The sequence below is a fragment of the Peromyscus maniculatus genome, chromosome 22, assembly GCF_049852395.1.
Source record: "Peromyscus maniculatus bairdii isolate BWxNUB_F1_BW_parent chromosome 22, HU_Pman_BW_mat_3.1, whole genome shotgun sequence".
NCBI classification, from domain to species: domain Eukaryota; kingdom Metazoa; phylum Chordata; class Mammalia; order Rodentia; family Cricetidae; genus Peromyscus; species Peromyscus maniculatus.
In genome coordinates this window covers 5,737,286-5,759,415 of record NC_134873.1, presented here as the reverse complement: position 1 = coordinate 5,759,415, position 22,130 = coordinate 5,737,286, and the positions used below count along the sequence as shown (strand labels likewise).

General features: G+C 40.9%; 1 protein-coding gene across 4 annotated transcripts in view; it reads left to right on the top strand.

Moving 5' to 3' along the window:
• Positions 1-32: 32 nt before the first annotated feature.
• LOC102928206 (uncharacterized) overlaps positions 33-22,130 on the top strand; it is a 34,178-nt gene continuing 12,080 nt past the window's right edge. Inside the window, exons 1-4 of one of the 4 annotated variants that reach the window (XM_076558722.1) lie at positions 34-171; positions 5,328-5,415; positions 6,522-6,590; positions 8,342-8,534. Coding sequence is in view for 1 of the 4 variants with exons in the window: in XM_076558720.1 (XP_076414835.1) it covers positions 169-171 (3 nt within the window). In the remaining 3 variants the exon portion in view is untranslated. Of the gene's footprint in view, positions 172-1,198; positions 4,671-5,327; positions 5,416-6,521; positions 6,591-8,341; positions 8,535-22,130 lie in introns of those variants that run through there. The other 3 variants (XM_076558721.1, XM_076558723.1, XM_076558720.1) reach the window with 3 other exon arrangements.

Sequence of the window (22,130 nt, the reverse complement as noted above, 5' to 3'; positions counted from 1 at the left end):
CAGGACTCTTAAGCGGACTGCCAGTCAGAATAAGTGATGGCACTTCCGGTCCTCCATGCGTCTGGCTTGGTTGCTCTGGGACTGTTCTGAGCCGCTCGTGTTCCGTGTTTTGCGCTGTGACCCGCTGCCGGGAGCTGTGAGGAGAGCGGGGCGAGCTCGGAATCCGCCATGGTGAGCGAGGGGCGCCGATCCCCATGCGGGGAGGAGCCGCGGGAGTCGGTGTAGGGTCCTGGGGCTGTGGGAACCGGCGGCCGGACCTGCGCCTCGTGAGGTCCGTGAGATCCATGCTGTCCCTACAACTCCCGGCCTCTGAATAACTTCCGTCTGCGGGCTGCGGCTACGGCTGCAAAGAACTTGGGGATGTGGGAACTGTGTGTAGATAGTTCCTTATTGTGAGGGCACCATGAAGCGTGCGCGCATGCGCCACTTTCGTCATCGCTGTGAAAAGCGGATTTGCTAACTGACAGAGCTCTACTTTAAAGAAAGTGTCTCCTAGAAGTTCTGCACTTGGCACCGAACATTCAGGTGTAGGATCCGCCTGCAGTTATTTCTGTGCAGGCTGTAAATTCTGTGTCATTAACACATTTGCATGTAGATTCCAGGGTGGTCCAGTCATGTGTGTTAGGAAGGCCAGACTTCCTGAGTTTCCTGGCCTCATGTGTTCAGTTGGACACTGTTTTAATTGTGATTTTGTTTCTAAGTTTTCTCTTATATTCTATTAATCTCTTAATTCTTTCTCAGACAGTACAGTCTTTATTGCAGTTGTATGGGAAGTTTTAAAGTCAGATGGTATCAGAGTGTGTGCTGTTTACCTAATCTTGTGTTTTATCATTTTTTTCATTCATGATGACCTTTTGTCATCATTTTTCTGTTGCTGATAGGAAAAATTGTTAGACTTTTTATTGGAGTGTTGCTGACTCTATAGACAAATTTTGTGCTGAAATAATATTTAGGCTTCTCGTCTACAGTCATGCAATCTCTCCTTTGATCAAGTTTCTTGAATTTTTTAATTACAAAGTTATTGTTTTGGCTACAGATATTTGTCACATTTCTGTGTATTTCTGGCTTATTTATTTATGATGACCTATATGAGATATGAGGGTATATGTTTTTAGTTTTTCTGTTCTTTTATTTCATGTGTATGAGAGATTTGCTTGCATATGTGTCTGATCACCACATGTGTGTTTTGTGCTCACAGAAGACAAAAGGAGGTGTCAGATCCCCTTCAACAGCATCTAAGAATGATTGTGTGCTACCATGATAGTGTTGAGAACCAAACCCAGGACTTCTACAAGACCAAAAAGTGGTGGTAAATGCTGAGCCATCTCTCCAGTCCTAAACTCAACAGATTTTCAAAACTTCATGTGTGTGCCTGCACAAGTATATGCTGAAGAGCAAGTGTTAAGAGAGTTGAGGTTTTGCTTATAAATCTGTCTTTGGGGGCTGGGAGATGACTCAATAGGTATGCTGGTTAGCTTTGGTCAGTTTGGCATAAGCTAGAGTCACACTGGTCTGTAGGCAAATCTATAGGGTATTTTCTTGATTAGTGGTTGATGTAATAGGGCCCATCCCACTGTGGTTGGTGCTACCCTGGGCAGGTGGACCTGAGTTCTATGAGGAATCAAACTGAGCAAGCCATGCTAGCAGGAGGGCAGTAAACAGCATTTCTCCAGGTTGAGAGCATATGTGAAATGCATAAGCCTATGGTTTATGTGAGTTAGCAAACTGTTTCTTGTCAGGTCCTCTGTGTATTTGGTAGAACAGGAGACTTGTAATTACTGAAGAGATTTTCCTAAGTGTGTGATTTCTCATTGTGATGGCACATTAATTCCAGAACAGTTACACCTCCCAGCTTTCAGAAAAATATTTTAAGATAAGGTTTGTTATGTTGACTTTCTTTGCCTTGGTCCCAGTGTTTAGGCCCATGGGGCAATGACGCTGCTGTCCTCCTGACTCAACCTCCTCAATTCTTGATTAAAGGTTTACAGCATCATACTCTTCTAAAACTACCTATTTGTTTTCAGAATGGGCTGTCTATTGCACTAATTAGAGAAGTATTTGTGTTGAACAGACCTCCATTCAGATGAGAATAGAAGGAATAGTTTATTGTGTACACTGCAGGGGAAAATAAGCTAGGCAATAGCTAGATTAGAGGTGGTTTAAGTCAATCACCTGTAGCTGTCTGTATTTTAAAAAAGGATCTGATTGGGCAGGATGAGTGCTTTTTTGTGTACTTTCCCAGTATGTGTTAATTCATACCATGTGAATGAAGGAAAACCAAATTAGTGTGTGTACAATTTTTTTTTTGGGGGGTTACCTTGAGCCATTGAAATTTCTATTTGGGCAACTCTCTCGTGTTGGTAAGTGCAAATTTGGTTGTCTCACTTTAGTCAGGTGAGAACATTGAGACACTGGGCATTTGGCTGTGCCTTGTGTGTAGCATAAGCAGCTAACATTTCACACAAGGCATGGTCATACAGTCTCCTATAAAGGTGGAGTTGAGTTCTGTGCAGGATGATGAGTATAGATCTATTTACATTCTTCTATATGCAGACATCTAGTTTGACCAATACCATTCGTTGAAGATGCTGTTTTCCAGTGTGTATTTCTGGCTTTTTTTTTTTAATCAAAAACCAGATATTCATAGGAGTGTGGGTTCATGTCAAGAGTCTTCAATCTTATTCCATTGACCAGTGTGTCTGTTTTTATGACAATACCATGTGGTTTTTAATACTATACCTCTATATTACAACAGGCAATCTGGAGTGGTGTGAATTCTGTTATGCCCAGATAAGGACCCCCAAAGAGACCACCAGGAGACCAGATATATCCAGAATGCAATAGCAAGGTTTACTTGTTGGCGCAATACGAGCTAGCAAGGAACCCCCGTCCGCAGTGCCCGGCACAGTGAGGCAGGGAGGAGAGTTCCTCTTTCTTGGGGAGATTAGCTTTTGAAGGCAAAAACCACAAAATTCTTCAGAGGAGGGGGTTAGTACGGGTCCACCCTTGATTGGTCCAGTTTTCCTGAGTTTGGACTTTCATCTTATTTTTTGCTCTGTCAGGAGTTTTACAGCCCATCTCCAAAATTTGGTCATATTATCTCAGGGGAGGGGGGCGTCTCATGGTTAGCTACCACCAGACAGTCTGATTTTGTACTTTTAAAACTTCTGACTTCATCCTGTCTGGAAATGGGAACTGACTTGGTTCTGGCTATTTTAAGATGTCCCTTTCCTCAGCTCTCCGGGCCTTAGGGGGAACTGGGGTGGGGGTCTCTCAAATTCCAGCAGTTCTTTTATTGTTCAGAATTGCTTTAGCTAACCTGGGTTTTCTGTTTTCCCATCTGAAGTTGAGAATTGTGTCCCTTCAAGGTCTGTAAAGAATTATGTTAGGTTTTTGATGGGGATTGCATTGAATCTGTAGCTTGCTTTTGATAGGATTGCCAATTTTACTATGTTAATTCTACCAATTCCTGAGTGTGAGAGATCTTTCTTTCTTCAAAGACTTGAACATTTTAATCATATAAGTCTTTCACTTACTTGGTTAGAGTTACTGTGAGATATTTTAAATGTAATTTGGGGCTATTTTGAAAGATGTTATTTCCCTACTTTCTTTCTTATTCCCTTCATCATTTTTACAGAGGAGAGCTACTGATTTTTGTGAGTTAATTGTGTATCCATCCTACTTTGCTTTAAGTGTTTTTCACCCATTGGAGTTCTGTGTCATTTTTAGGGTCACTTACATATCCTATTACATCCTCTGTAAATAAGAATACTTTGACTTCTTTCTTTCCAATTTTATCCCCTTAATCTCCTCTAGCTAATACTTCCAGTTCTATATTGAATAGACATGGTAAGATTAGAGGTCTTGTTGTGTTCCTGATTTTAGGTAAATTACTTTGAGTTTCTCCCACATTTAATTTGATGTTGACTATAGGCTTGTTGGAAAATGCTTTATTCTGATTAGGTATGTTCCTTGTATCCTTTCTCTCTGTAGAACTTTTATCATGAGAGGGTGTTGGATTTTGTTAAAGGCCTTTTCTCCATCTAATGTGTTGATAATGTAGGTTTTTTTTTTTTCTTTTTGATAGTTTATATGGTGGATTACATTTCTTGAGTTTTGTATCTTGACCCATCCCTGAATGTCTTGGATGAAGCCTACTTGATCATGGGTAGATGATTGTTCTGATGTGTTCTTGGATTTGGTTTTTGAATATTTTATTGGCTGTTTTGCATCTATGTTCATAAGAGGAAAAGGTCTTTTATTCTCTTTCTTTGTTAGGTCTTTATGTGGTTTAGGTTTCAGGGTAACTGTGGCATGGAAACTCAGGTGCTGGGGATGTAGGTCAGGAGTAGAACACTTTTTACTATGTATTATGATGTAGACAAATACAACTAGACAGTGATCTTTAATAGGAGTGGTTGATCTCACACTACCACTGAAATAGCTGCCTGTTATTGATGAACTAGATTTTGGTGGGCTAGAGTCCCTATTACATGAATTAGATGCCCTGAATGAGACAGATGATCAACAAGCTGAGCAGTAACGTAGAGGTGGAGGAGTGTGGAGTCCACAAACTGAACTGTAAGGTAGGGGTGGGTGGAGTGTGGAGCACACCTTCCATCCACAGCACTGGGATGGAAACTGAAGCTGGATCCTTGCCAGATTTGAGGGTATGAATGACTTTGCTTATGAAAATGTAGATACATTTTAATTTTTAAAATGATAATTGTTTGTTTACTGGCTTGTATGGGGAAGAGCATCCCCATCTCATGGTCCCCATGTTGATCTTAGATAACAACTTATGTGAGTTGGTTCTCTCATTCTATCATGTGGGTCCTGGGGATCAAACAAAATCGGAATTCCCAGCCATCAGAAAGCTGGGCAGGAAGATCAAGTGAGGACACAAAGCCCATCTTCCTTTAACCACGTTTTCACACATTTTCAGTTTCTGAATTTGCTCAGCCCTCATACCCTTACTATATCTAGTCAGTCACCTCTACAGTTCCAGGCCAAGTTCAGTCCCAGTGGATTCTTTTTCCCATGTCAATTGTATGGTAAGATGTGTCTTAATCATTTTACTCTGAGTCTGGCTTTAATTTGACACTCTCAAACTCCCAATTTATTCTATAGCATTATAGTTTTAGGAGCACAGTTCAAATCTTTGCATCTTCTAGATTTTACCTTTGTAATAGCTTTGTGTGACACTAAGATAACAAGACAGTGGGTACCAGCATCTTGACACCGTCTTCTCAGTTTAGGATTTTCTTGTGGCCACTTTTGGTTAAGAATACCAAAGTGTCAAGTCCTGTAAATTCTTTTCTTTACAGCCCAGTCTTGTTAACAGCATCCCTTTAATCCCAGTGCTCTGGAGGCAGAGACAGATTCCTCTGAGTTCCAGGCCACCCTGGTCTAATGGTGAGTGTCATGCCAGCAAGAATACACAGTGTGGTACTGTCTCAACAACACAACCAAAGAACAAAGAATCAAAGTTGCATGTAATTTGATAGGCTGGGTCAAGTAGATAGATGGCTTCGTGTGCAAAGTGTTTGTATGCATATGAATCACATAAAGGAGAGGGAGAAGAGTCACATGCCCTTTTTTTCCCTGCTCCTTTTAAGAGGTCACATACAATGGTAGAAAGTACTGCCTCTTTTGAGTGGGGTAGCCCAAGGTCATGGGTGGAGCAAATACCACTACACATGACCACTTGAATTTAGTACCTAAAGCACATGTAAAAGCTATAAAGAGAGACTCCACAAAGTTGTCTTTTGAGCCCCACAAGCAACATGATATACCCATGCACCCGTCACAGAAACACAATTATAAAGTATTTTAAAAGTGGTGTAGGTTGGCCTAGCATTCCTTCTGTAGCTCAGGCAGGCCTTGTGATGAGTTGATAAGTATGTCTCTGAACCACAGATCCAGAAGATCCTGTGTTTGTGTTCTTAAGATCTTAAGTTTTGTTTAGATGGATAGATATTATTCCTATATATACACACGTGTGTGCACCACATGCATTCAATGCCCTGAAGAACCTAGAAGATAGTGTCAGGTCCTCTGGGACTGAAGATACAAATGGTTTGAGCTGTCATTTGGATGCAATGAGTTAAAATTTTGTCCTCTGCAAGAACAGCCAGTGGTCTGAAAATGATGAACCATCTCTCCAGCCCTTTATGCAGATAAGTAACACTGTATTTTTACTCCCAGGAACAACTTAGAAGTCAAAATTAGGTCAAAACCTTTTGTTGCAGGCTGATTTGAAAACTTAATTCTATCTGGGATAGAGAGATGGCTTCCCAGTTAAAAGCCCTGATTGTTCTTCCTGAGGATTTGGGTTCAATTCCCAGCACCCACATCAACTGTCTAATTCCAGTCCCAGAGGAACCACCAAGCCTCTTCTAATCTCCAAGGACACTTCACATTTGTGGAGGACAAACATACATGTAGGCTAAGTTTTCATACATGTATAATAAAATCTAAAAACACAGTTCCTTCTACCACTCACTACTTTCTGTTCCCAGATGTCAGAGAAACCATCTAGCAGCACAGCAGGGCTGGGGAAAGGAGCAAGGTATCACTTCACCTGCCAGGTAAGAGATATCCCAGTGTGGCTTACCTATGTACTCTTCACAAAAGGGTGGATTGTCCTGGGTATTAACAATACAGGATATGGAGGCTGTTAGACAGCACAGCATGATGATGATGCTTGGTGGTGACTCTCAGGACTGCAGAGTGGGGTCTCTCAGATGGAAGGCATGCAGGCAACCTCTTGTGCCTGTCCCACATTATACAACACTACAGTAGGAGGGTGACCCTGTGTGGTTGTCACCTCTCTGCATCTGTATGGAAGTCCCAGTGCCATCTGTAAGTGTCATAGGCCCAGGACAGCAGTGAGGAGGATTGATACATGATCCAGCACTTTAGCCCCAGGGGAGTCACTGCACAGTTGTGTGTTGAACTGCCTACTCTTTTTTTTTTTTTTTTAGTCCAGGACTGTCCTGGTTTGCTTTTTTTTTTTTTAATATATATTTTATTTTTTTATTTTTATTTTACAATACTATTCAGTTCTACATAATAGCCACAGATTCCCTTGTTCCGAACTGCCTACTCTTAAGATCACATATTCTCAGAGGTGAAAAGTGCCCACAGTACACTGTTCCCAGCAGAAAGGAGCTCAGTAATGAGCTGATGGCCATAGAACAGACTCAGTCTTCAGTCTGGATGCTGTGAAATCACTGTCTGAGCAGGGGTGAGGCAAAGTCCATACCACAGAGACAGACCTGGGTGCATCCTGCTAAGGGTGTGATTTGACAGCCCTGCATTCATCATTCCTATTATGAATTTCCTTGCTTTTCATCTGGCTTTCTTTGTTTTTCTGTTCTTTGCTGACATGGAGTAGAGTTAGTTGTTTAATCCAAAGGAAAGTACCTGGGAGATAAGTAATGCTGTGAAACACTATTTTCTCCTTTCACCCTAAGGGAGCTCTGTGTTGATAACTTGATGACTTGGGTAGGAAGTGAACTGTGAATGCTTTGCTCCCCATTGCCATGCTGGTCGTGTTCTGAAGGAGTTCCTATTGATCACTGGTTGAGCTACAACATAACTAGCTATTTTGCTGAATTTTTTTAGTTTTGATCCATTTTTGTTTTTCTTGTTTTCTGTTTTCTTTTTAAAAATTCTGAATAAGGGGCAATCAGACATGTGTGAACACACATGCCACAGCACATGTGTGAAGGCCAGAGGACAAGTTGGAGATGTGGGTTCTCTCTCAAGCCCCCAGACTTGGTTACGGTGCCTCTACTCACTCAGCCGACCAGCTGGTCACTGCCAGAGCACTCCCTTCTAACCCACCCATTCCAGTGTATCGGTTGCAGTTGCTCTATTTTCACTTTTAGGGTAGAGAAGACTGGGTACTTAGTCTAGAGTTCTCTCATACTTGGCAAGCATCTCTCCACAGAGTTATAAATAAAAAGTTATTTTGAGGCAGGTTAAGTTGCCCAATTTTTTTATCAGCTTAGTCTGTAGCTATACCAGGCCCTAAACTTGTGTGATGCTCCTGCCTCAATCTGCCATGTGGTGGGGTTCCAGGATTGCACCACCTCTTCCAACTCTAAATTTATGTGAGAAATTATCAATTTGAATCTGTCTTCTTTTAAGAATATTATAGTTAAAGGTATATCAATTACAGTTTTTAAAATCACCTATTGGTGTCATTAAGATTTTTTTATTCTCTATTATGTGGATTCTACCTCCAATCTCTACTAGTCTTTTTTTCTAAGTCTTATTTTTCCATGCATTAATCCCTATGTTTCCATTTTCATATGTGTTTTTGTTTGTGTAGGTTGAAGTTGGGCCTTTTGGGAGCCTGACCTGTTCAAGGTTTTCTCAGATGCCCAGATGAAATCACCAGTGGAATACTACTTTTGTGTCCTGACATGGGCAGACTTGGGAAGGTCTGGTCCAATGCTTGAGTGAGCATCATGAAGGAGTCAAGGGAACCAGGCTCTTCATGGCCACTGTGAGCTCAGTCTGAGGTATTCTGTGTTACTTTCTCCAACATTGCTAAATTATCTTTCAGCTGACTGTCTTACTCTCTAACTACAAATGGTGTATCAGAGCTATACATATTAAGGAACTTAAGCATGAGCCTTCGGCTTATGTAAGACATGTTCATACCAAACTTCCTACGTTTTATATTTCATCCTACATCCTTACCCTGATCACCTTCCCTTTTATGGACCCCCTAATTGCTGGTCTTTGGTGTTCTAGACAATGGTGTAGTAGGAATTTTCTCAGTCTTGCCTAGCCCCAAGGTCTGGATGAAACTCTTCCACCCGGGCTCTTGTAGCCACTCATAATAATCACTCAGAGGCTTAATATTAATTACAAATTGTATGGCCTAATGGCTCAGTCTTCTCGCTAGCTAGCTCTTACAACTTAACGCATCCCATTTCTATTAATATATGCATTTTTGCCACGTGGCTTCGTGGAGTTACTTGTTCTCTCAAATCTTGCTTTTCCTGGCAGCAGCTTGCAGCATCTGCTGTGACTCTACCCTTTTTCATCTCAGTCTTCAGTTTGAATGCACTGCCTAATCTTATTCTCTCTCTCCATTGGCCAAACAGCTTTATTTCTCAACCAGTGAGAGCAAAACATAGTCATAGCATATAGAAAGACATTGGATGCCCTGGCTTGACCTCCCAAATGCTGGCATCATAGGCCAGTGCCACCACAGAAGGCTGGGAAGGTGTTATGGTTTTGATTACCAATGTGCAGCTGAGAGAGGTTTGAGCAAATATAGGTGAGCCTTTTTAGAATTGCTGATTCCTGATGAATATCAATTAGGTATTTTAAATTTGACCTAGATTGACTGGGTTTCCTCTCAGCTGTCCGACAGAGGGATTGCTTCATTGCACATTGAATAATGATTTGTGTATGCTCAGGACCCTGTGCATAGGAGGAATAAGGGGAGGTGCCATCTGAGTGCAGGAAGACTGAATGGTCAAGTTTTAGAGGCCAGGCACAAGTTCTATTACAATGCAAATCTCTCAAATCTAGATAATTCTGTTCCTGTGAGGGAAGCCAGGGCTTGGATCCACTGAGCTGTATGTCTTTATAACACTCCATCACTAAGGAAGGTGCTCTAGTCACTCAGACCTCTCTAGGCAGTCGGCCTTCAGGCAGACTGCTAGGCCAATTCACCTACAGTATGGGGAGGACACTTCAGGCTAAGAGGTCCAAGGGCTGTAGGAGGCTCTGGTGTTCCTGTGTGTTTACTTGTGATCTGTTGCCTGTTGCCGAGACCTGTGAAGAGAGCAGGGTGAACTCAGAATCCACAGTATGGTGAGTTAGGGGCTACAGTTTCCACAAGGGGTGGAACCACTGGAGCTGGATAGTGTTCCTCCAGAGTGAGGGTGATGATGGGAATCCATGGCCATATTTCGAGTCTGATGCCATACTGTTTGGTCCCCTGAGGTTTTCAACTCAGAAGCTGGAGCTCTGAGTGATATGGTTCTACTTGTTGCAATTTGCAGAGCATGGGGAGCAGGAACTCTTATGTGGAAATATCCTTGTTGGTGACATAAACATGCAGTGAGCCTCAACTGCGTTTCTGTTGCCAGGGGAAGGAGATTTGCTACCTTGCTGACCCCTTGTTTCTCTAGTGTCTTATTGAAGTTCTGCACTTGGCACTGAACATTCAGGTGTAGATCTGTCTGCAGTTAATTCTGTGCAGGGTGTAACGTCTGCATCATTAACACATTTGCATGTAGATGCCACAGTGGTCCTGTCTATCCTGTATTAGTAAAGCCAGGCCTACTGGGTTTCCTGGCCTCATTTGTAAAAATTGACTCTATCTTAATGGCAGTTTTTTGTTTTCTGTTCTGTGTCCTGTCATGTTCTGATGATCTCTTTGTCTTTTGGAAACAGTACAGTCTTTATTGCAGTTGTATGCTGAGTTTTCCAGTCAGTTGGTATCACTGTACTATTTGTTCAATCTTGTGTTGATCTTTTTTTTTTATTCAGGATGACTTCAGTTATCAGTTTTCTGGTTTTGGTAGAATAAATTGTTAGAAATTTTATTGGACAGTGCTGAAAGGATAGCTAAATTCTTTATTGGGGTAATATACCGTTGACCTAATAGTCAAGATGGCAGCAAACCACAAGGTTGCTTTCTACTCAAGGGTAGCTGAGACGATCCCATCCTCCATCAGTTACAGGTCCAAGTGGGATCCACACTTGTCAAAGGTTAAATGTGAACTGTCACACCATTTTCTTTAAGAAAACACCATTGTGAGGTTAGCATGAGTGTAGGAGGGGATGTTACCCACGCCCTTGGCAGGTAGACCCCACACAGCTAAGGAACAGAGGGAAGTATCGCATGGCCTCAAGCAGAAACAGTTGGGTCTCTCCCTGTGTCTTACCACACAGATTGTACTGTGGAAGCCAAGCATTGTCATCCAGATCTTTCACATTCTTCTTAGTACCCAGACACCGATGATGCTTGGCCTCTGGTGGAAACAATAGAGGAAGTCTCTTGGTGTGGTTATGATCTCTGCTGTGATCACACAGATTTCTGACTCTTAATGTTGTCTGGAATTGAAGACTTTCAGATTTCATCTTGTTAAAATAGTTAAATCAAATTTAAATCCATAGTAGCCTTGTGAGACATTTCTCTCCAATTACAAATGTAGCTTCCAGATGGTATCATCTACAACAGGCACACTTAACCACACCGAGAGACTTCCTCTATTGTTTCCACCATCCTGATCCTAGGTTTCCCAGGTTCTATGAAAGAACTGGGTAGAGAGAGAAACAAGGGATAATGCCATGCACTAAGAGAAATGATAGAGATGTAAACTTGAGTTTGGAGGTCTCAAATTGTTCAATCTCTTTGTAGATGGAGTAGGAAATGTTTATTAAGGAATCCTGTAACCAGCCAGAGGAGTTAGCTCTCTCCCCATTTGGAAAAAGTATTTCTTCCTTTTCTCTCCCTCTCTCTCCCTCTCTCTCTATGTCTGTCCCTTTCTCTCTTCCTCTCTCTGTCCCCTTCTCTCTCTGTTTCCCTCAATAACTTTCACACTTTTACTTTAGAGCCCTTTCTTCTTAGGTTGTGTTCCTGACAGGCTTTGTATTTGCTCAACACCCTCAGGCTCCTATCTCCAAATTCTTGGTCCCCAGTAAGTGAAACTAACTGTGTAAAATTAGGACGTGTGCCCTTTTGGAGTAGGTGTGTCTTGTTTGTATAGGTGTGTCAGTGTAGGTGGGCTTTGATATTTCACAATACCAGTTCAAGGCAAGTGTTTCTTTCATCCTGCCTGCCTGCCTGTGTATCAGGATGTAACACTCAGCCCCATGCCTGCCCTCTGAAGCTCCCTTTCAAGGTGATAATGGGCTAACCCTCTGTCACTGTAATCAATCCCAAAATTAAAAGCCTTTCATTATAAGAGTTGCCTTGGTCATAGTGCTTCTTCACAGCAATGGAACAGTCAGTGAGACACGTTATTTGTGTAATATTTTGGTGTATTATCTCTACGTATCCTGTCCATGTCCAGTGAGGTTGAATAAGGCTCAATGGAAGTGTAATGGACAAGTTTCCTGACCAAACATTTCATCTGCAGTATGGTAATTTCTAGAAAGTCTTTAATTTCTGAACTTTATTTCTATATTGACCCATTATTCATTCAGTAGAGAGGTGTTGAGATTCCACGAGTTTGTAAGCTTTCTGATGCTTCTGCTGATGTTGATATCCAGCTTTAATTTGTGGTAGTCTGATAGGATACAGGAACTTATTTTACTTTTCTTGTTATCTGTTGAGATTAGTCTTGTATCTGAATTTGTAGCCAATCTTGGAGAAAGTTCCATGAGGTGTTGAGAAGGTGTATTCTTTTGTGTTTGGGTGAAATGTTCTGTAAATATCTGCTAGGTCCATTTGGTGTATAATGTCTGTTAGCTCTGATATTTCTCTGTTTAGTTTTTGTCTAGATGACCTGTCTATGAGTGAAAATGGGTTATTTACATCTCCCAGTATTACTTTGTGAGGGTCAATATGTGATTTAAACTGTAGTAGTGTTTCTTTTACAAACAAGGGTGCCCTTTTGTTTGGGGGAATAGATGTTGAGAATTGAAATGTAGTCTTGGTAGTTTTTTTCCATTGATGAATATGTATTCCCTTCCCCATGTCTTTTAATTAATTTTGGTTTGAAGAGCCACTTCCCATACATTTCATATGCTTATGGCATACTGTATGAGCAATGAGGCCACACTAGTTATTTATTTATTTTTTTTCCAGGACTAGGGATCAAACCCAAGCACCTCACACATGATAGGCAAATAATTTGACACTAGGTCAGCTTTTATCCAGAATTTCCTTCATCCAGTCATGGTGACTCACACCTGGAATCCCAACACTTGAAAAGCTGAAGGAGCAGCATCACCACTAGCTTGAGGCCATCCGAGAATGATAAGAGAATGAGACCTTGCTACAAAAACACAAAACTGAGATCTCACCAAGGTATAAGATGGGTACATTCTACAGTGTGTCATTGAGAAATAAAATGCAAAGGTTCCCTAAGCCTATAGGAGACCAAGTTGTGATGCCTATTGTGTGGTTAGATTTTCCATGTGTGAGAGTTCAAAGATTTTAAAATTACTGTCATTTTATTTTTTTCCCCATTCTTCAGGAAGTTGCCATATATCTCTCTATTGTACTTTGATTTGATCAGTACATTTCATTAGTTGAGCATGAGGCCTAAAACCTGTCATTTTAGTACTTTTGAGGCAGATGAAGAAGTTTAAGACTGAACTGCTACAGATAGTGGTTAATGTTTTGTCATATTATTTCTGTGTTTGTACATGTCTTGTGAAATCTAGTAAGGCTAAATGAAAGAGTAATGGACTGATTTCCCCCCCCAAATATTCCATCTTTGAGCACACATGCCACAATGCATAGTTGTCAGTCAGAAGACAACTTGAGAATTGGTTCTCCTCATGTTGGAAGCAAATTCAGGTCAGTAGTGTTGGCATCAATCCACATTATCAGCTGTTCCATCTCTCTGACTCTAATTATACATTTTGAGAAACTTGTGAGTGTATGTTTGTGGGAGTAGCCTGTGTGTAGATTTATATATGTGAGGCATGCATGATATCTGTATCAGCATGACTGCCATCATTGTGTGTGTGTGTGTGTGTGTGTGTGTGTGTGTGTGTGTGTGTGTGTTCAGAGAAGTCACAGGTGTGTGGGCTCATGGGAGGAGGCTTGTGTGGCAGGGAGCTTGTGACTGCACCATGGTTCCTGTGTGAAGCTCTTGCTTGATTAGGTAGGTCTAGCACTGAAGGAGACTGTGCTCCATATATCAAGTATCAAGCCACACACAGTTGTCTTGGCTCCACCTCCCTTGCCCTGGTCCTTCCCATCTCCTACCCTGCCTGCTGCTGCCCCTTCCTATGCTGTGGCCATGTCTACACTGACCTCCCCAAACCCCTCCAGCACTGGCTCCATCTACCTTGGTGATAGACCCTCCCCCTCAACTGTGCCTGCCCTCCACAGACTTTCTTCTCATTTTTATGCCCTTCCAAGGCATCAGCCACACCTAGCCTTTGGTTGACCCTCCAGCCTCTAGCCCAGTGATCCTACCCTCCCTACCTCCCTGAAGTCTTTGCTGTATACTTGGCAGCAGATGGCATTTTATTATTCTTACCATAGCACTCACTAATCTTCCAGTCCTATGGCCGATGTTAATCAATTCATAGATTTGTTAATCAATGCATATCAAATATATCATTGTACTTTTTAACCTAAAGCTATTAAGTTTCATACAGAATCACATGCTAAATGGCGTGCCTTAAAAAAGAAAATTTCCTTTAACTCAAAAAATGGCAAAATTAATACCTTCACATTGTGAAACTTGTCAAACTTTTCTTAGACCCTGATTGCCTTCTGATAAGTATCCCAGAGGTAATATATTGAACGAGATATGGCAAATGGATGTAATGCACATTAAAATTTTTTGGTAGCTGGGTGATGGTGTCCCACACTTTTAATCCCAGTACTAGGGAGGTAGGGACTGTGGATCTGAGTTCAAGGCCAGCCCGTTCTACAGATTGAGTACCAGTATAGCCAGAGCTACATACAGAAACTCTGTCTTGAAAAAGGAAGATTTTGATAGATTGTAATACGTACATCGTTGTATTGACACATTTTCAACATTTCAAAAAGCCACTGCATTAAGTATTAAAAAGGCTTCATTAGTTACGTTACATTTTTTAAAAGCTTTTAATATCATGGATATTTTTTAACAACCTATATGGATGATGTTCCAGTTTATATGTCACAAAAATTTCAAGAATTTTTACAACATTGAGATATTAAACATATTTTTTTTTTTTTTTTTTTTTTTTTTTTTTTGGTTTTTCGAGACAGGGTTTCTCCGTGTAGCTTTGCGCCTTTCCTGGAGCTCACTTGGTAGCCCAGGCTGGCCTCGAACTCACAGAGATCCGCCTGGCTCTGCCTCCCGAGTGCTGGGATTAAAGGCGTGCGCCACCAACGCCCGGCTGAGATATTAAACATATTTTTGATATCCCTTATATTCCTCAAGGACAGGCCATTATTGAAAGATCTGACATGACATTAAAGCATGTTAATTAAACTAAAAGGGGGAAAGACAGCTCTTAATTCTACAAACATCCTATTCTAGTCATTATTTACTTTAACTTTTTTGAATTGTAATGATAATCATCTTCTACCTACTGAAATTCATTGTCAGTCTACTATTGGAGAAAATATTGAGAGTAATGACAATATGATTGGTATAAAGAGGAAATATCTTTAAAATGGAAAAAAGAATGTTATAAATGGGAAGGGGTATCCTTATATTTCCACAGATACAGGTGATGGTTAGATTTTAGAAAAACTGCTGAAATTATGAGCAAGTGACCATGACTTTAATCTTACTTGCCCACTGAACAAATGACTCATCTGACTTTGGGTCAGACTCCCAAAACTATTACCAAACCATTCTCTTCCACACTGATTTGTACCTTTCCTACTTGGGGGGAGCTGAAAAAATTAGCCAATGTAGGAGAAGAGATGGTTCATTATATGGAGTAAAACATCTGAATCCTTGTCCTTGTCCCTGTTAGCAATCACCACTGCTCAAGTAAGTAAAACAAAGAATTTTTCTTATTGGGCTTCTATTCCTAACCCTCCCTTAAACCCAGTAGTGCATTGATGTGATCCCATTTCTCCATTTATACTAATGACTCTAATTGGATTCCAGGACCCTGTGACAGTGGAGCTCCTTTGTTCCCCAGTGAAGAGGGTTAAATTTGATTTCATCTTAGGATGTAGAAATGGGAGCACTTCCTTTCTGTATTGGGCATGATGTTCATTATGTGAAAGTGTTTCAGTAGTTGATGGATTGTTCCACAATAGCTTGTCCTTGTGGATTGTAAGGGGTTCTAGTACCATGATTAATATTTCCACAATTGAAAATTTCTTTAAAGTGTTTGATGGTATAAAAAGGGGTATTGCCACTTTTTATTTGTTGTGGTAATCCTAAAAAGGGAAAGGTGTATAATAAATGACTAATGGTGTTTGAGGTCATTTTTTTCTTTGTGAGCAGAAGCAATAATCATATTTGAATAGGTATCAACTGTTAGGTGAACATATTTTAAATGGTCAAATTCTGAGATATGAGTATTATTCATTTGCCAAACGGTGTTGGATTTTAACTCCTGAGGATTAATTCTGACAGCAGATGACAACAAAGTAAAGAACAAGGACAAGTCTAATAATTTGCTGAGCTTGCTCACGAGGCAAAGAAAATTGTACTTGTAATTTACTTGCATTTTGCTGAAAAAGTTTGTGAGATTTTTGAGTGGCCTGAAAAGAAAGAACTTGGGGTGAGGAAGAGGCCAGTCCCTTGGCTTAGGCATTGGCAGGTGTTAATAGACCTTGCAAATAAGAACGAGCAAGAATGAGCTATGGAAAAAATGCTGAATTTGTTTTTGTATAGATGTCTGAAGAGAGACAAATGGTTATAAAGTAACACTAGTATTGTGGTTGGCTTTAAGTATTCAGTTTCTAATAGAGGAATTGTTTGAGCACAATATACAGAGTCCATTAAAATATTCAGTGGTTGGGGGAAGTCTATTACCAAATCTGTATTAGTCTCAATTCTTTAGAGTAACAAAACTTAAAGAATGATTGTACATACATATATGTATACACACACACACACACACACACACACACACACACACACACACACACACACACACAAAGAGGATTTATTGGAATGACTAGGCAACAGTACAACTAATCCAACAATGGCTGTCAGTGATCGCAAATTCCAAGAATCCAGAAGTTGCTCAGTCCATGCATATCTATGAATATGCTGCTCCTCAGTAAACCCTTCAGTCTGGAAGAAGTATGCTCCAGTGCCATTGTGGAATGGGGTTGATATAAAGGTGAGGGAAAGAGGGCAAAGAGTGAAAGCTTCTGAAGGTGTGACCCAGAATAATGATGTGTCTTCTGGCTTCAGGATGCAGGTTAAAGGCCTATGTGTTTCTACCTTGCAGATTCATATTATGAGTGGAATTACCTAGTTCAATTCAAGGAAAAACACCTCACAGGTGTGCCCTCCATTTTTGTATTTTAGTTCATTCCAAATGTAATCAAGTGAACAACCAAGAATAGCCATCACAGGGAGATAGGACACAGGGACGGGACCAGGATCCCCTCAGTGGATACAATGCTGAACTCAGAATCATGCTTTGCACAGCTTTTCTTTGTGAGCCATTCTCCCAGCTTCTGATCTTTTATAAGTTATTTACATAATACTCAGCATTACCATTCTATCCCAGGCTTTTCTTTCCATCCTTCCATCCTTCTTCTTTTTTTTTTTTTCTTTTTGTTCTGAGACAGGGTTTGATGTAACCCAGGGCAAACAGTCTGACTGCCGGGAAATAACCCAGCTAGAGAGAAATGTTCAGCTGTTACCAAGGTTTTCCAAAGAAAAGTCTAACCTAGGTAGGCCCAGCAGGCTAGGCTGTACTAAGGGTCTACTATATACAAATCAAAGAGACCGTAAAAGTGATGGAGAATAGATTATTTTCTGTGAGGTATGTTGGGGGCATATGCTTACCATGGGCTTTTGGGGGGAGGGGATAAATAAAAAAATTGGTGAGTTTCTCCTTACAAGGTTTAGGTGTGCTTGGGGAAATGAATGCAGGTGCTTTCATATGCCCACAAACAACAAGATAGCTCACTCAGCTATCTCGTTGGTCCAAGTTTAGCCAATTTAGTGTACCCTTTTGTTTGTTATTTGGTTGTGTTATGAGACAGTACCACACTGTGTATTGGCCTGATACTCACAATTAGAGTGGAGTGACTTAGAACTCAGAAAAATTTGCCTGTCTCTACCTCTAGAGTCCTGGGATTAAAGGGATGATGTTAAAAATGCTGGGCATAAGACAAGATTTTACACAATGAACCAACATTCTGGTATTCTTAACCAAAAGTGGCTGCAAGTAAAACCTGTACTGTGAAGGTGGTGTCAAGATGCTGATACCCACTGTCTTGTTATGTTAGTGTCATGAAAAGCTATTTCAAGGTTGAAATCTGGAGGATGTAAGGATTAGAGTTGTGTTTAGAAAACTAACCCCATAGAATTGATTGGGTGTTGAACAGTGTCAAAAGCAAAGCTGGGTAGAATGATTAAGACAAAAAATATTGCTCTACAGCCTCGGGCTCCTATCTTTGAATGCTTGCTCCCCAATCAATGGAACTGATTGAATAAAATTAGGAGATATATTTATTTGGGAGTAGGTGTGCCCTGTTTCTATAGGTGTGTGACTGTAGGTGGACGTTGAGGTTTCAAAAGACCAGTGCAAGGCAAGTGTTTCCTTCTGCCTAACTGCCTGTGTCAGGATGTAACACCCAGCCCATACCTGCCCATGGTGATGCTTCTTTTTGAGATAATAGTCAGGTAACCCCCTGTCACTATAGTCAATTCCAAAATTAAAAGCCTTCCATTTTTAAGAGTTGCCTTGATCATAGTGCTTCTTCACAACAATAAACAGTCACTAAAACATACTGTTTTTGTGATATTTTGACATATTGTCTCCCTGTATTCCATGCATGTTCTGTGAAATCAAGTAAGGCTGAAAGAAAAATAGACTTGATTTCTTGAGAAAGCATTCAATCTGTTGTACAGTTATTTCTAGAAACTCTTTAATTTCTTATTTTTTATCTTGATCCATTTTTCCTTCATTAGAGAGGTGTTCAATTTCCATGAATTTGTAAGCAACCTGGTTCTTCTGATGTTGTTGTGGTTGTCTGATAGGATGCAGGGAGTTATTTTAGTTTTCTTGTATCTGTTGAGACTTGCTTTTTGTCTGAGTATGTGGTCAATTTCGAGAAAGTTCTATGAGGTGCTTGCTGTGGGTACTCACCAGAGTAGACTTCTGGAACATGGGTTTAATACGCTGAGTATTCTGGATTCCAGTTTAGCCCTGAGCCTTTTTCAGGTTGAGCTTTTAAACACAAAAATGATGTTCTGGGGTGACATGTTTCAATTAACAAGAACAGAACTACAGCAAGGTTAGTACATTTAGAGACTTTCCATAAATGTGGACTTCGATCAATTAGGCTTTTCTTTATATTTTTGGCAGATGGTGTTGTTTACCTGCTAAGTTTTACAGCCTGAATGGCACTTTCATCATTGAGTCAGTTGTGCTAAGATCTTGGGCCTACTGAGTTCTGGGTCCTCTTACATTCCCCACTGGACTGAGTGAATGAATCAAATCATAGACTTATCCTGTTTTCATTTAACATGCAGGGCCCCCACCATTAATCCAATCAGAATGAGAATGAAAGGCTCAGTTTGTACTGATAGAGTAGTTAGCCAGGGGGACCAAGGGAACAGAGACTGGTATCAATTATTTCCTCAACCATGGCAATATTTTCTTAAATTGCTCCTGATCAATTATCATTGGAACAAAAGGTTTTTTCCAAAGCCATACATACTTTCCTTTATCTCATGAGAAATAAGTCTAAGTCTTTTCAATTTTGTAGGACCATTTTTGTAAGGGAATCCAACTGCCGATTTAATTCAGAAATGGAAACTTTTAATACCATCTGGTTGTCATCTACTTGTCTACTTAGTTTGGAAAGCATCAGAAAAGGCACATTTAGTGAAATCATTGCTATATGCCCACCAATGCCATCTCAGAGGCTTAGGAATGTTTTTGTTATGCAGATGAATTACCCCATAGAGCAGAACATTAATGTTGGCTGCCCCTGGTCACAGTGAGTTCTGTCAGTCAATGTTGTGTCAGTCTGGTTAGGGGCCAGGTATTTAAGCATAACCAGCAATCCTGGTGGATTTTTTGGGAGGACTGATTAACTCCATCCCCAGGGTTCCTTCTTGTGGCATATAGTCTGATTCTTCAGTTTTTCACTGTTTTCCAAAGTCCAGAATGATGGGGGAATGTCTTTCTGTATGCTTTGACTATATGTTACTGATTGGTTGATAAATGAAGCCATTTGGCCCATGGCAAGGCAGCTTAGAGGTAGGGGGAAATCCAAACATATAAAGAGGAAGGAGAAAGACAGCAGAGGAGACGTTGCCAGCTGCTGCCATAAGAAGCAAGATGTAAAGATACCAGTAAGCCATGAGCCACCTGGCAAGGTATAGATTTATAGAAATGGGTTAATTTATGATGTAAGATCTAGCTAGTGAGAAGCCTAAGCCATTAGGCCATACAGTTTGTAATTAATATAAGCCTCTGTGTGTTCATTTGGGTCTGAGCAGCTGCGGAACTATGGCACCACAGGAGCCAGGTGGGACCAGGAAAACTTCAGCTACACCAGAATCTTTTTTTCTGAACTTTTCCAGGAGGCCTCAGTTTCACAAACCCAGTTTTTATAATGGAAACTCCTTTGTTTCTGGTGACCAGAAACAAATATATTGTATTTCTGTATCAAAAGATAAATCTCCATATCTTTCCTTTCTCTAGTACTACCAGACATTTCAAGTGGGATTCAGTGAGCAAAGGTCAAAATCAATATGAGTTGCTGGTCTGTAGTTAAATTAGGCAATACCTTCACTGTGTCTGTCTTTTTAGTTCCCATATCAAGCCTAAGGGATGTGGGGGTTGGAGCATGACCCTGTATTCATAAGTTGTAAGACTCAGGAGGAATTGGAGGGATAGGGAGTGGAAGGGCATGGAGACTTGAAATGTTATCCTAATTAGCCTTTTTAATAAAAACTAGGAATCAGATATTGAGATGAAAGCCGAAAGATCAGAAAAGCAGAGTAGCAGCCACTAGAGACTTCTTACCTCTATAAATCCTCAGACTGAAAAGGGCCAAGATTCTGTCTCCACCTGTCTTACATTCCTGTCTCCATCTCCACAGTGCTCGGATTAAAGGTGTTAGCCTCCCAAGTGCTGAGATTAAAGGTGTGAACCACCACTACCTAGCCTCTGTGGTTAACTGCTTGCTAGCTCTGCCCTCTGATCTTCAGGCAAGTTTTGTCAGGACACAAACAAAATATCATACAACAGGGACCCGATGAAACATTTGTTTTAATGGGTCCGTTTTGCAGACATTCCACTTGGCAGCATCTGCAAATTCTGTTTTCTTAACCTGAGTGTGGTATATCCATGGTATAATGCCAGCTATCTTCACTGCCATAGGAGTAGAGAGAATCACCTTTTAGGGTCCTTTCCAGGCTCCAGTATTCTTGCCTACTCAATTGACTGTATCGTTGGACTGGAACAAGAGGAAACTGTTGGTGGCTTCAGAGGTCAGCCTGGTCTCAGACAGTCCAATAAATGGCTACTATGGAGAACTAGTGTGCCTCTAGTTCCTTGAGAAAGTAAGGGCTAGATAGTTCAGGCAACTGTTTGTTTCTGAACCTGAGAAGCTGTGGGGGTCATTTCTCAAACATAATCTCATAGGGGGTAAATCTCTCCCTATATGGCCTAAATTATTTTTTTTTTGTTTGTTTTGTTTTTTTTTTGTCTTTCAAGACAGGGTTTCTCTGTGTAGTTTTGGTGCCTGTTCTGGATCTCACTCTGTAGGCCAGGCTGTCCTAGAACTCACAGAGATCTGCCTGGCTCTGCCTCCCTAGTACTGGGATTAAAGGTGTGCACCACCGCTGTCCGGCTGGCCTAAATTATTTCATTTGATGGAATTGCTGATGTTCCAAGGACCTGGTTTCATTTTACATCTCCTGACAGTCATGGATGAGCATCTGTGTCATCAGGCAAGAGAGTAGCTGAACTGATGGCAGTGGGTTTCTCAAATTAGACTTGAGGGTGGGCCAGGAGTAGGACCTGGTGCTGGGTAACACAGCATTAGACAGCCAGTGTTTTAGAGCTCCTCGGAGAAGGGTCTCAACCATGTCCTGGTGTGGTGTCTGTATAAGATCTTGACCAAGAGTTAACTTGTTTGTATTCTTTCATTACATTAACAGTAGCTGCCATTGCTCTTAGGCAGGTGGGCCAACCTGTGGCTACAGAGTCTAATCATTTGGACAGATATTGCACAGGTCATTTCCCTGGCCCCAAAATTTGGGTTAAAATCCCTTTTGTCTTTTGTTTCATGGACAAAGAGGTGAAAA